Genomic DNA, 14,820 nt, shown 5'->3' with positions numbered 1-14,820 from the left:
ACATTGTTTCTTAGAGTGCAGCTCAGAGGCTGCCAGCAGCAGGCGGGGAACGTTGGCTTCCTCCATCACTGGAGCAAGCAAGCCTCCTGTTCACTTCAGCTGCCTGGCTGCCGGCCGCCATCTTGGTTGGCAGTTAATTTGCATATCTCGCTGATTAGCCAATGGGAAGGGTAGCGAAGTTACGGTTAATTACCATGTTTCTCTATTATTAGATAGGATGTTTGTGTAACTAAAATTAAGTAAGCATAAAGAGTTTAATTTCACAGAAAAGTTTTCTATATGTATTATTATAATTTTAAATGTATACTGAATAGATCTAGTAAATGCATGCATTTACCAGTCACCTCAAGTAAACAACTGCACATGGTGGGGCGTGGCTTAGTGCAGGTGGGAACATCGGTGGAGTTAAAACTGCTGCAGAAAGTCATGCCATTGGACAACAGCACCAATGACCATGCATGTGGTGTGATCACGCGCTAATCATTTGCTGAACACTGTTTATGGGTGGTGACTCTTGGATTTAAATATGTAGACTATAATTGTAGGTATATAATATTTATTTCAACAAAATTACTAGTGTTTTTCCCAACATATGGACTATTTGCTAAAATTTGTTAAAAATAACAGTGAATGAATAACAAAATAACCTGTTAATTATAAGCAAATCTTAGTTAAAAGCATTTTAAAATTATCAGGGTATTAATTTTCACACATGACATATGGACCAGAAATTTTATCTGTTAAATCTGAAGTTCATTAAATCAAGGTCTGTAAAATTAAGGGTTTACTGTATCTGGGCAGAATACGCAAGAAATGTCCCTCCTGGATAAATGGCTGCTTCCAGGCACTTTTCACTGAGGGAGGGAAGGCCACTCACAGACAGATGTAGCCCTGCTCTGCTGGGCTCCCTGTTTGATGAGGGAGAATGGCATTTCCACAGGAATTTCATAGGAGATATAATCTCAAATTGGAGATATACTAGTAATCTCAAATTGTGGTCACACACAACACACTTTTTGTATAGTAGCACATACTTATTATTTATAGTTACTTCTAAAAAGTATTTGAGGCAAGACACTTACATTATTTTGCTATAAAGTATAGTTGTAACATAAAATATTTCTCAAGTTACAAAAAGGATACTTAAACTTTTTTGTATTTACTTGCTTACTAATAAACCAATCATTTAATACCAAGACATCAATTTATGGAGACTCTAAGTTAAATTTGATATTACCTTTAAAGATTGTCTCTTAGTCACATAATTCTCAGACTGAAGCAATTTCTCATAGTCTTCAAAAATCTAATGAAAAAAAAATATTACAGTGTAAAACTAATAGTTATTTCTCTGCGTTAGGTTTGCTTGCTTGCTTCAGAAGTAAGTAAATACCCAATCCCTGAGTCCAGTGCAGCCCAGCTGCTGTGCTTTCTATCTCTGTGTGTTTAACCCTAGACTGACCACCACTGTCCACTGGGAGGTTTCCCCTTTCCCCATCCTCTTTTGCACATAAAGACATCGAGAGTGGGAAGGTCAGGTGATACAAGAGACATACTTCTCTATTTTATTTTAGTTCTGCAAATTATAAATAGGGTAGAAAAATGTAGTAATTGAATACTCACAATAAATCATTTTGAATAAAACATCTATTGAGTTGCAAGACAACGCATTTTATGCCATATTAAAGAAATCTGTTTATGTAGACTTGCTGGTAGTCTATGAATAATTTGAGAAAGATTAAATAATTTAGGGTTTCACCTGGCAACTCATTAAAAATCAAATTGTCAAATTCATAGCATGAATATGTAGAGCAGTGGTTCTCAACCTGTGGGTCGCGACCCCTTTGGTGGTCGAACGACCCTTTCACAGGGGTCGCCTAAGACCATCGGAAAACACATATATAATTACATATTGTTTTTGTGATTAATCACTATGCTTTAATTATGTTCAATTTGTAACAATGAAATTGGGGGTCACTACAACATGAGGAACTATATTAAAGGGTCGCGGCATTAGGAAGGTTGAGAACCACTGATGTAGAGGAAATAGGGCTACTTTTGCTGCAAGACTGCAATGCCAATCCCAACTAGCCTCTCTGGAGCACCTCTACTCTCCCCAGAGGTTGGGGGACACTGGTGTTTGGAGCCCCTGTTTCCTATTGTGGTTGAACATCAATCATTACTTAAGCCCTTCAATCAACTCAGGGAGCCAGCAGCTGGGGAAGCTCAGTGTCAACTTCCCACCATGTGTAGATGCACTCAGGGATTACTAAGGTGGAAGGAGCAAGACCAGCAGAGAATTGAAAGCTACAGTGTTCAGAGGCTGAAGAAGGTACAAAACAGCCCTGGTCCTCAGAGGGCCAAGTGGGAGGGATGTGTGTGTGCTCGAGTGAGATGAAAGTAAGCTGAGCACACTGACGATAATTACTGAGAGAATTAAGAAAGTGAAAAGTATAAAAGAAGCATGTAGTTCACATTAAAGTCACAGTAACTAGACTTATTATGTATGAAGGACTTATTATTTATTCTAGGTATTAGGGATACAAGTAATAATGATAAAACTTAATACTGAGTGCTTACCATGGTACTATCTTGAAAACTTCAAATCTTGTCAAATTCCTACCACAGCCCTATGAGGTAGGCATTAAAATGTTTATTTTGAAGTAGTTACAGGAACTTGCCCAGGGTCACGCAATTAGTAAGAGGGAGAGCTGGGTCTTGAAGCCAAACAAGCAGACTCTAAAGTCTTTATTGTACTCTGAACCCTTGTGTTCAACAGATAAAGTTCTGCCTCTCAGGGAGCTCAAGGACCGGCTAGTTAGATGCAGCCACAACACAATAATACATGGTAAACAGTGAGAGAGGGGCAGGGGAGGGAGGCCAGGAGGGTGTATGTGTGTGTGTGTGTGTAAGGGTGTGAGTGTGTAAGGGTGTGTTAGGGAAAGCTTGCTAGAAGTGTCACATTAATCCAAATGACAAAAGGATGAGCTGGATTCACCATTAGAGAAGGGAGTCAGAAAATATAAATATTTTGGTATTTCTACTAGTAAGTAAAACTAATTATTGACCAGGTCAAATGACTTATCTTAGTAAGGGTGGGGTGTTCTTCCATATGGAAGAGTTACCTACTGGCTCTTAAGGGCAACATGGATGCTCTTAAGTCAAGATCAAGGTGAGCAGGTGCTAGTTGTTTCTTGGAGCTCCAGAGTATAACACTAGGAAGAGATATGAAAAATGAGAAAGCCCTGATCTCCTGCCATTGCTAATTTCCCACAAGGTTTCCTGATGACCTGGCTTCTGGGTAAAAGACCAATTGGATGTATGGTTGACATGGTGGATTTCTATAGTGGATCATAAACAGGAATAAGTGCTCATAAATTTAAGAGAGAGAGAGGGAGGGAGAAAGGAAGGGAGGGAGGAGGGAGGGAGGGAGGGAGGAATAAGGTAAGACTTAAAAATAACTTCTACTTACAGTGTCATAATTTTGTTCTAAGAAGTCTGCTACCAACACTTTATGTCTGGTTAGTAAATCCTAGAGAAAGAAGAACCAAGTGAAACAAAATGATCATAGCTAAAAAGTTTTTTAAAAATCTGTCTTTTCCTTCTAAGATTTAATAAGTCCACTAATTTGAAACATATAAGTTTCAGAAGAAACTTTTTGTTTATATCACAAAATTATTTCCATTCTTAGTTTAAGATGTGAAACACAAGCTTGTTTCATGTTAAAAACAAGTGTGTTTTAAATTTATATTATTGTTAAGTTATAGAAATAATTTAGTTACTAAAACAAATGGTATTTTAGAGATGAGTTTACAGTATATTTCTTCAAGCCACAACTCTACATTGTGCATATGATATAATATTCAAATAAAGTTTATGATGATCTTTTAAAAGTATCATTAATAACTAATCATTTTTTTAATGGACTAAGACCATATCTCATAAGTTAACAGATTTTAAAGGATTTTAAGCTTTAGTTTTTTTTCTTAACCACTTTTAAAATAGAGTTGCCTAGGATGCTGGGAAGCACAAGAATGACATTTAGCAGGGCCATCTCATATCGCCCTGCTCTGGGGTTAATGGGCTGTGAGTTACACAGTAGCACAATGCACCCTTTCAAAGTTGAAGACAAGCAGCCTGATCTTATTACAGACATAACTCTCAGAAAACTGGACAAAAGCATAAAGGAACGTTTGACTGTTTTCAAATCACACCTAAATCATATCCTTAATTCACCTTAATGTGGAAAGAAAACAAGCTTCACCTAATCCCTTTTATAAGCTTAGAGGCTAAATACCCTATTTAGGTTTCATTCAAAATTTAATTAAAAACCTAACAAGAATTTCACAACTTTCCAAAATAAATTCTTATACTTTAGTACATATTTAATTAAAACTTCCTAAAAGCATATAGAAGATACACACAATAATCTCACAAAGAAGGCAGCAGCAATGGTAAAACCCATATATTTCTATTTTAATAAAAATTAAAATATTTAAAGCATTTTGTATTATAATTTTCAAGTTCAAAAACAGTGAGACTAACTTAATTTCATTTCATGATTGACCAATGGGCCTATCAGTGGAAACGTGGTACTTTTTCCCTGTAGAACATTGAAGCCAAACAAGTGTGCTGTTCTGGAACTATAATTTTAAAACGGGGGCCATCTCATATCGTCCTGCTCTGGGGTTAATGGGCTGTGAGTTACACATTAGCACAATGCACCCTTTCAAAGTTGAAAACTTCCCTGGCTGGGTGGCTCAGTTGGTTGGAGCATGGGTTCAATTCCAGATCAGGGCACACACCTAAGTTTCAGGTTTGATTCCCCAGTTAGGTACAGTGTGTACAGGAGGCAACTTATTGATGTTTCTTTCTCACATCCATGTTTCTCTTTCTATCTCTCCTTTTTTCTGTCTCTCTAAAAATCAATAAAAAACATATCCTTGGGCAAGGATAAAAAACGGGGGGGATCTTTTACAGAGATTCAGTCATGGCCTGTCTGAAGTAAAAATTCAAACTATTCCTCTATCACGGACCCTTGAGAGAGTAAGGTAGTCCTACAGCCTCCTTTGGGGTCCCTAATCTTTTCCTAGATGGATATTTGGAATACCTAGTTTGCAGACAACCCCTTTCCTAAAGATCCTCAGCAGTATCAGTGATTTTTCTGAGCCGACCCAGGACTGATGCACCATGGGAGTTCTCCACCCGCCACAAGTTGTCAGCCTTGAGAGTTTGGCCCATGTTCTCCCTCTGCCCCAGAGCCTGCACATGCAGCAACAGTAGCAACACAAAAAGCACTCTGCCACTGCATGCTGCCTGGAAAGATTTTCTGTTCACTACACATTAGTAATACACCAAAGAATCAGGAGGGAGTTCTGTTAGTAACATCTCCTTCAAAATTCTAAGGGGAAAAAACTTGAAATAACTTAAAAATTCAATAATAGAAGAATATGGTAGGATAGAATTTCTCCAGCACATGTATATAATGGATACGACCACTAAATGATTTGTATTCTTTCTCACACATGCTCTTACACTTGAGTATGTATATATTATATATTCATAGCTATACCCTAACATCCTATATAATAAAGACCTAATATGCTAATTAGACCAAACAGCAGAACAACCATCCGGACGACCTTCCAGATAAAGTCGGGGCTGCAAGAGCTGAGCCCCTTGCACGAATTTCATGCATCAGGCCTCTAGTTTATGTATATAATAAATGTATGCACAAAACTGGAGGGGTTATACTCTGTATATACAGTAAGTCCTCACTTAACATTGCCAATAAGTTCTGTAATTTTAAGTGAAACAAAACCAACTTTGCCCTGCCTGGTGTGACTCAGTGAATAGAGCATCGGCCAGTGCACTGAAGGGTCTCAGGTTCAATTCCCAATCAAGGGCACATACCTGGGTTGCAGGTTTGATTCCCCAGCCCTAATCTGGAGACAACCAATGTGTCTCTCTCTAAAAAAAATCAATGAAAATATATCCTCTGGTGAAGATTAACCAAGCCCCCTTTCCCCCCCGACCAAAAAAACCCCATACACACACAAAAAAACAAACCAATTCTACCATAGGCTAATTGACATAAGTAAGAGTTAAGTTCCTACAGCATCTCAACAATGTTATAATGAAACTAGTGACCCAGTGCATATTGAAAGGAAATTAATTAGAAGGTAGCTGGCAGGGTGGGACTGGGCAAGATGGGCTGGACACACCCTGGAGCCAACCTCCAGTGGTCCCTCCCTGGCATCTGCGGAGCGGGGTCACTCTTGCAGGTGGGGTCTCTCAGCCTGGCCTGTGGGGATCGGGCTGAAACTGGCTCTCCAACATCCCCAGAGGGGTACCGAAGTGCAAGAGGGCACTCTGCAAAGTTGCTGTCGTACAGGGTGTGGAATGCAAACACAAGTGTGCAGTAAACCAGATTCGAGGCCAACAGTGCCCCAGCAACAACATAAACCATGGCCGAAGTTGGAATTGCACAGCCCCACGAGGAATCGGGCTTCCTCCTCTCTGGTTTTGGGGTGTGTCACCTGAGAACCGCTGCTGCCAAGTCACTGCAGCTCAGCAGCTCCTGGGTTGAGCATCTGCTCCCTGGTGGTCAGTGCACATCATAGTAACCAGTCAGATGGGCAGAGGGACACCTAGCATATTAGCCTTTTATATATATAGATTATATATATAGGTGACATTATTTGAGAACCTGCTGAACATAAACACATGCATATATACACATAATACATAGACAAATATAATTGCAGCATTATTATAGAGCATATAACGAAGTGGGGAAAAAAGAAACTAGCTAGGATTTTACCCAAAAAGGAAAAAGCAGAAAATTGCAAATAAAAATAAAGATCAAATTTTAAAGAATTTAAAATTTAAAAATTTGAAACAGTATATACTGTTTATCCCACCTCCTAACAATTTTGTTTAACAGATGTAAGTTTTGCATAGTATAAGTATTATGCTTTAAAAACAAGTGGGATGTTGATATTTTAGTGGTGGGTGGAATTAAGAGACACACAATGGCATGAACATGATAGATCCACCAGCAGCAGCTGCATTTGTTAAGGGTTTACCACATGCTGGGGAAGGAAGGGTGCCGAGTACTTCACACACATTATTTCTAATCTTCACAACTGCACAAAGCAGGAAGTATTTTCTTCATTGCACAGATAAGAAAAATGAACTTGCTCAAGGACATACAGCTAGTCAGGTGGCAGAGAGATGGAATTCAAACTACTTCAATCATCCTGATTCTTGGAGGGGGGATGGAAAAAAACATGGCTGTAAGAAATCGTTTTTGGGGAAGGTCAATTTATAGACAATACCATGACAAAAACATAAACTAACAACATTAAAACATGAATGACTAAATTGGGCAATAGTCACCTTGGAGCTCAAAACAAAAGAGGTTTGTCTAAGAGATTAAAAACAAAAGCCCAGGCCAGCCAGCATGGCTCAGTGGTTGAGCATCGACCTATGAACCAGGAGGTCATAGTTTGATTCCAGGTCAGGGCACATATCTGGGTTTCGGGCTCCATCCCCAGTGTGGGCATACAGGACACAGCCAGTCAATGATTTTCTCTCATCATTGATGTTTCTATCTCTCCCTCTCTCTTCCTCTCTGAAATCAATAAGAATATTTAAAAAAAACCACAACAACACAAAGCCCAAACTAATGTAGAACCAAACTAAAACCAAACCAAATAAACAATATCCCTTAAAACCAGCTTCTTTAAAAAAGAAAAGTGACTTAAGGTCATTGTTACATATATTAACCATAGAATTTTAGAAAAATATAGAAAATTGGCATTTCCAATATTGATAGCATACTAGAAAATTTTTTTGGTTATTTAAATTTTAAGTTCAACAAACAATATGCTGAAATAAAAATCAAAACATCAGAATTTTTTGCGATTCAATATTGTGCTGAAAATTAAAGTGGGCTGAACATATGATAACTAGACATTATTATCAAGTATAGTTTATTCTATTAAATGTTGAAAAATCTTTGGGGAAACTTCCAAAAATACATATTCATCTGTATTTGCTTTTTCCTGCATTAAAATTTGTACTATGTTTACAATTATTTGTGAAGTCTTACTTACGTTTTTTTTAAAGCAACTACCTGTGTTCATCATCAAATAGAAAAGGGAAAAAATAGGATTACAGTATCTATTAATAGAAAACATTTCCTAAGATGCTTAGGCACAGATATTTTGCTGGAAAAAAACTGAATCATATTCTGTGTTAAATGTCATTCTTCATATCTGATGCCCCACGGCCGCTCTCACCATGTGCTCTAGATATACTCTTTTGGAGGTGGGATTCATCTGTAGCCACTGTACCATTTTGTTTTGCCAGGTGAGACTAAGAGGCCTGTGAAATGAAAAGACTCCTAGGGTTTCACAGCACTCTGAACACATGTCCATGTTTCCTGCCCCCTGCCCCTTCCCTCTACCCACCAGTCAACTCTCTCTCTCCCCAACCCTTCCTTCCTTCCACTCACTCTTTGCTGTTCTTTCTAGATTTCTTCTTCCTTTACATCTTGTCTTCTCCCTAATTTCTCCTTCTTCCCTTCTCTCTTTCCCTTGCTCTTTTCCATCTATCGCAGACTTCCAGGTAAGGGCTCTTCCTCTCTCCCGTTTTCTCAGGGAGAATCTGGGGAGCAGGCAGGACTGGATGGAGACATGTGGAAAACCTGAGCAGGCTGGTGACTATCCTTCCTTCAATCTCAGATTCTAGATTGATATTTTATTTCAGATTTGGCTCAAGCTTTTAGAGACGACGGCACTACAGCTCCTTTGCTCTACTTACTGTCTCAGGCAATTCAGCCCTGCTCTCAAACAAACCTGCACACCCTGCTATTAAAACAAAAGTACCACAGCAAACTGTCATCCTCAAATAGGATTCTCCCTGACCGTTCATATGAATTTAATTTTCCTCATTTCATTATATTTCCGGAGGTATCTTGGCTCCCTTCATAGATTGCGTTACAAGCAGCTACCCAGCCTTGCCTACCCCTTAACCAGGCTATCTTCAGGGTGAAGTCCACTCACTAGTGTTCTCTTTTCTTTGGCACAGGAAGCCCCTCTCCCTGCCCAGCCTGTAGGTTCTTTCTTCTTCTCCTGAAGTTCCCCCTTCTTCCTGCTCCACGCTAATCTTTTCCCTTTCTTGAGTATTTCTGCTCTCTAACATTCTCTCTGCCATCATGTGAGCTAATATACTTTTTAGTAGATTTAAGGAACCTTCTCAGAGCAGGCTGAATAAATTCCTAGTCTATAGATAATATATACTTTTCAGTATAAGCAATGACTGCTTTCACCTTTCTCTACCTCTGGGGAGCTATTTTTGTTGTTGTTATTAATCCTCACCTGAGGATATTTTTCCATTGATTTTTAGAGAGAGTGGAAGGGAGGGGAAGAGACAGAGAGAGGGAAACATCAATGTGAGAGAGACCCATGGATTGGTTGCCTCCCACAGGCACCTCGACCAGGGCTGGGTTTGAGCCTGCAACCCAGGTATGTGCTCTTGACTGGGAATCAAACCCATGACCCTTCAGTCCGCAGGCTGATGCATGATCCACTGGCTAGGGCTGTGGGGAGATATTAAAAAGTACTATTTATCATAATCGTTTACATACAGTAACAAGATTAAAATATATGTTAATACTAGATGCCCGGTGCATGAAAATTCGTGCACTTGGGGGAGGGGGTCCCTCAGCCCGACCTGCCCCCTCTCACAGTGTGGGAGCCCTCAGGGTATGTCCTAAGCTACATTCTGGCCTCCCTCTGCAGGAGGCGACCAGGAGGATCAGGGGAAGGTGCCACCCCCATCACCCCACCACTGCTGCTGCCTCTGGCCTCCCTCTGAGGGAGACGACTGGCTGATCAGGGGAAGGTGCCACCCCCATCATCCCACTGCTGCTGCCAAAGCCTGCCTCCGTGGCTGCCAGCCCTTGGCCCTTGCTTCTTAGCGCTGGTCCCGCCCCCCCGCCCACTTGTGGGGGGGTGATCTGGGGCCAGGCCGGCTGGGGGAGAGGGTGGGGGAGGTTGAGGCACTGTGGTGGCAACCTGTCCAGCCTCTGCGGAGGCTCTGGGACCATGGCGCCGCCGCCTCTCCCAGTGCCGCCTCTGCAGAAGGAGGGGCGGTGGCGCGGGTGGGACTGCAGCCACCGCCTCCTGCACCACTGGCCCTTGGCCCTCACAACTGCTGTGGCTTTGTCTGGAAGGATGACTGCAAGACATCCGGTCTAATTAGCATATTACCCTTTTATTAGTATAGACTAGAGGCCTGGTGCATGAAATTTGTGCAAGGGGGGGGGTGTCCCTCAGCCCAGCCTGCACCCTCTCCAAACCGGGACCGCTCGGGAACATCCCTCTAGCAATCTGGGACCTCTGGCTCCTAACCGCTCACCTGCCTGCCTGCCTGATCGCCCCTAATCACTCTGCCTGCCGACCTAATCCCCCTAACTGCCTCTGCCTCTGCCCCACCACTGTGGCTTTGTCCAGAAGGACGTCCAGAAGGTTGTCCGGAAGATGTCTGGTCTAATTAGCATATTACCCTTTTATTAGTATAGATTAGTATATGAACTATGTCAATATTGTTGAAATATGTATGTATGTATTTATTTATTGAAAGATTTAAAATTAATTTTTAGCGAGAGAGAAAAGGAGAGGGAGAGAGCTGTGAGAGTGAAACATCAATTGGCTGCCTCCTGTACGCCCCCTTACAGGGGAATGAGACCACAACCTGGGCATGTGCTCTGACTGGCAATTGAACCTGTAACTTTCTGGTGCACAGGTTGACACCTAACCAACTGAGCCACACTGCTCAGGGCTGAAACAGTATTTATGATAATATATAAAAAATCAAAAGTCACATATGGATTACAGTTAAAATATATGGTTATATCCTGGAAAAAAAGTAGTTTAGAATTATATAAACAGAACAAGTAAATTGCTGAAATGCTTTTAAAGAAACAAATTTGAATATGTATATTTAAATGATCTTGTCTATTTTATAATCAACTTTCTTGAAAGTCTTTTTTTTAATGATGCTGTTATGTCATCAGCTTAAAATATTTTTGGAATTCCTCTTCTAATATAGCTATTGAAAGCCTATTTATTAGACAATGAAGAAAATCAGGCTCCATTTTAGCTATTTTAAAATTTGTTTTTTATTATCACAATAATTACTATAACCAAAGCCCAATACAGTTCTAACTAATTTGAATGGCCACTTTACCCCACCTGGAATCAAATAGCCATTTGCTATTTCTAAAACTTTTATCTGCCCTCAAAGCATAAAGATTTGCCATTATTGAAAAATGAACACAATTGTGAGAGTGAAACATCAATTGGCTGCCTCCTGTATGCCCCCTTACAGGGGAATGAGCCCGCAACCTGGGCATGTGCTCTGACTGGGAATTGAACCTGCAAAAATGGTTCAGTGGTTGAGCATCAACCTATGAGCCAAGAGGTCACGGTTCGATTACCGGTCAGAGCACATGTCCAGGTTGCGGGCTCAACCATGGTTGGGGGCATGCAGGAGGCAGCCGATCAATGGTTCTCTCTCATCATTGATGTTTCTATCTTTCTCTCCCTCTCCCTTCCTCTCTAAAATCAATAAAAGTATTTTTTTAAAAATATTTGCCATTATTGAAAAATGAGCATGCTGCCAGGCCAGTATGGCTCAGTGGTTGAGTATCAACCCACGAACCAGGAGGGCACGGTTCAATTCCCGGTCAGAGCACATGCCCAGGTTGCAGGCTTGATCCTCTATAGGAGGTGTGCAGGAGGCAGCTGATCAACGATGTTTCTCTTTCATCAATGTTTCTATTCCTTTCTTCATCTCCCTTCCTCTCTCTCTCTAAAACTCAATAAAAACATCTTTAAAAAAGAAAAATGAACATGCCACAAACATTGATACCAGTTTCAAATACACTAAACAATGACAGAATCATAAGAATGAGTACCTGGCTTTCTAAAATAGAAACCTGAAGGGGATATCATTCATTGGATGTATAAGTGCTAGTATTTTAGTTTGCAAACTAGCTACAGTATTTTCTAATATGCTCTCTGAACATCTTTTTGACGATCAAACTCATAGAAACAGAAAGGAGAAAGTGGCTGCCAGTGGCTGGAGGGAGAGGGAAATGGAAAATTATTTAATAGAAACTGGTTATATGACAATATGAATATACATATGTACTAAAATATACACTAAATAATGGTTAAAATGATAATTTTATGTGCATTTTACCACAATTAAAAATATGTTTTAATTTAAAAACTAAATTAGATTAAACTTAACACCTACATAATAACAAAGTATATAAAAAGTTTCTAGGAATATGTAAGATTATAAAAAACATACAATATAATTTATTAGTGCTTGTTCCACCATGTGGAAATTTAAAAGTACACTGATAAAATAATATTATGTCCTTCATTTTCAAAGATGTACTTCTCCACTTCCCTTCACTACCCAATTCCTTTCCTTGGAGGCAAACACTCTATTTCCCATATACCCTTCCAGAGGCATTTGATACATATACACGTTAAGTGGAAGCTTATGCACTTTGTTTTTAACATAAATAAAAGTATGACATACATAGAGTACTGTTTTTTCCTATTTATATATTGGAATTCATTCTGTATTAGCTGTGGCAGTATGTTGAGATGTGGCAGACTGGCCTAATAGACTGTATTCTATTTTCTAATGCCTCTTATGATCCACATCATACACATTTGTCTATGACCAAGCCAAAGAAATAGAATTTTCTGCTTTTTAAAATTAAATTGCTTCTTCAGAGGCCAAGTGACTCTAAATGCTGAAACTAAGTGATCTACTTTATTAAGGAAAAAAAATTACCTTAAAAGAAGCAAAGGCATCTGATGCAATATCAAATGTTGACAACTCCACATACTTAAAGAAATCTCTGAATTGATTAGAAAAGAGGATGATTTTGGCAAGTGGTTCATGTCGAATACATTCTCTCAGCATAATTCCACAACGTAAGGCAATCTGTGGGGCTTCATATCTAAAGCATAAACAAGAGATAGAGAACTCTGTTATCCTATTAACAAAATAATATTAATAGTATCAAAAGAACCTTTTCAATACTGCTGTTAATGGAGGCATAGATAGCACTTGTCATAGTTCTTTCAAACACCATTCATCCAATGCCCACTGAATATCTATGATGTGTGTGGTATTATTCCAGGTACTGGGGGTACATCAGTAAGCAGACAAGGTCACTTGCTTCCTAGTCAAGGTCACTTGTTCCATATTTTAGAGAGGTTACATCTGGTGGGGGAAGAGGCAGGCTATAAAAAATGAAAAGATAATTTCATTTTCTGAGAAGCGCTCTTAAACTAAAGAGAATAAAAATAGTGTGACAGGCTGAGCCTGTCATGATAAGATTGGCATTTCCTTTGGTTGCCCCTCAAACCCTGCATCCAATTACAGGCCAGACAAAGCAATGCCAGAGATCTGCTTTATTGGGGGAAAGTATCCCAACCCTAATGCATGTGCAGTTTAGCCCCAGAACAACTATTGCATGACCTATCGACATTATAACAGTAAAAAACACACCCTGGGAGGAGATTTAATACGCTAATGAGACATGTGACGCACGAAGAAACATGATATACTGTGCAAGCACCAAAGAGCCCCACCACTACATGCTTAGACATTATACTTAGATGTCATCTTTCCTGTCTAAAATCCTTTAAAACTGCTCCCCAGCCATTGCTCAAAAAGTAGCATCTTTCCTGTTTTCTAAGTGTTGTCTCCTTATGTGCACGAAGCTTTAATGAACCTTCACCTGAGTCATGATTCTGTGGGTACTCTATTTCTAGCCTAGACCCCAGGGCTCCGGTAACAACAGGTATATTTAGAGTGTAACTACTACTTAATTTAATTTACTTTAGATTGAGTCGCCAGGGAATAGGCAAAGCATTCCAAGCAAAGGGAACTAACTGTACAAAGGCTCTAAGGCAAGAACCAGCTTGATGAGTTAGAGAAGAAGGCCAGTGTAGTTGAAGTACAGGGGGAAGAGCAGTGAATGGTGTGAAATGAGGCAGGAGTGCAGAAAAGGGCAGGGGCCTGATAACCTACAGGACTTTCAATAGGGAGTCTTTGGAGAGTTTAAAGCAAAAAAGTCCAACTAGAGATGATGGTAGCTTGGACTGGGGTAGTAGTAGTAGAACCGCTGGCTGTGGTCAGGTCATGCATATTGTTTGAAGGAAGAGTCAACAGGACTTGCTGATGTAGCTAGGGCAGGGGAATACATTTGGGGTGAAACTGAAGATTAAAGAATGAGTTCTGTGTTTTGGGCTTAAATATAATTGGGTAGATGGTGGTGCCATTCATTAAAATGAATAAACTAGTCGAGGAACACGTTAGAAATTAAGAGATTGTCTTTGACCATGTTAACTTTGAGATGCCTGATATCTAGTTAGAGATATCACCTTTGCAGTAGTATATACCCATCTGGAATTCAGAAAAAAGATAAGGGACAGATATATATAATCTACACTAATAAAAGACAAAGATGCTAATTGACCATACCTTCGCTATGCCCACCAGCCAATCAGAAGAGTATGCAAATTAACCCAACAAAGATGGCCGTTAAATTTGCATACTGCAGGTGGGGTGGGCAGCGCCAGACGCCGCCCGCGGGATCCGGGCCACAGATCGGGGACTGGGGAGGTGGGGCGGGCAGTGCCAGACACCACCCGTGGAGGTGGAGCTGGTGATCGCCCCGGCCAGAGGCCTGAGACCTGGGCAGGGGCGGAGCGGGAC

The 14,820-nt window shown here is 40.2% G+C and overlaps 1 protein-coding gene across 7 annotated transcripts in view; it reads right to left on the bottom strand.

Moving 5' to 3' along the window:
* Positions 1–14,820, bottom strand: part of CAB39L (calcium binding protein 39-like) — a 181,906-nt gene that overhangs the window by 30,523 nt on the left and 136,563 nt on the right. For all 7 annotated transcript variants that reach the window (XM_014537204.1, XM_014537203.1, XM_014537205.1 and 4 more), the window contains 3 exons: positions 12,886–13,054; positions 3,470–3,529; positions 1,238–1,303 (listed from right to left, as the gene is read on the bottom strand). In XM_014537204.1, coding sequence (XP_014392690.1) covers positions 1,238–1,303; positions 3,470–3,529; positions 12,886–13,054 — 295 coding nt within the window. The remainder of the gene's footprint in view (positions 1–1,237; positions 1,304–3,469; positions 3,530–12,885; positions 13,055–14,820) is intronic.

This window comes from Myotis brandtii, unplaced genomic scaffold, assembly GCF_000412655.1.
Source record: "Myotis brandtii unplaced genomic scaffold, ASM41265v1 scaffold174, whole genome shotgun sequence".
NCBI classification, from domain to species: domain Eukaryota; kingdom Metazoa; phylum Chordata; class Mammalia; order Chiroptera; family Vespertilionidae; genus Myotis; species Myotis brandtii.
Note: the sequence above shows the minus strand (reverse complement) of the source record. Positions and strands in the feature narration are given on the sequence as shown.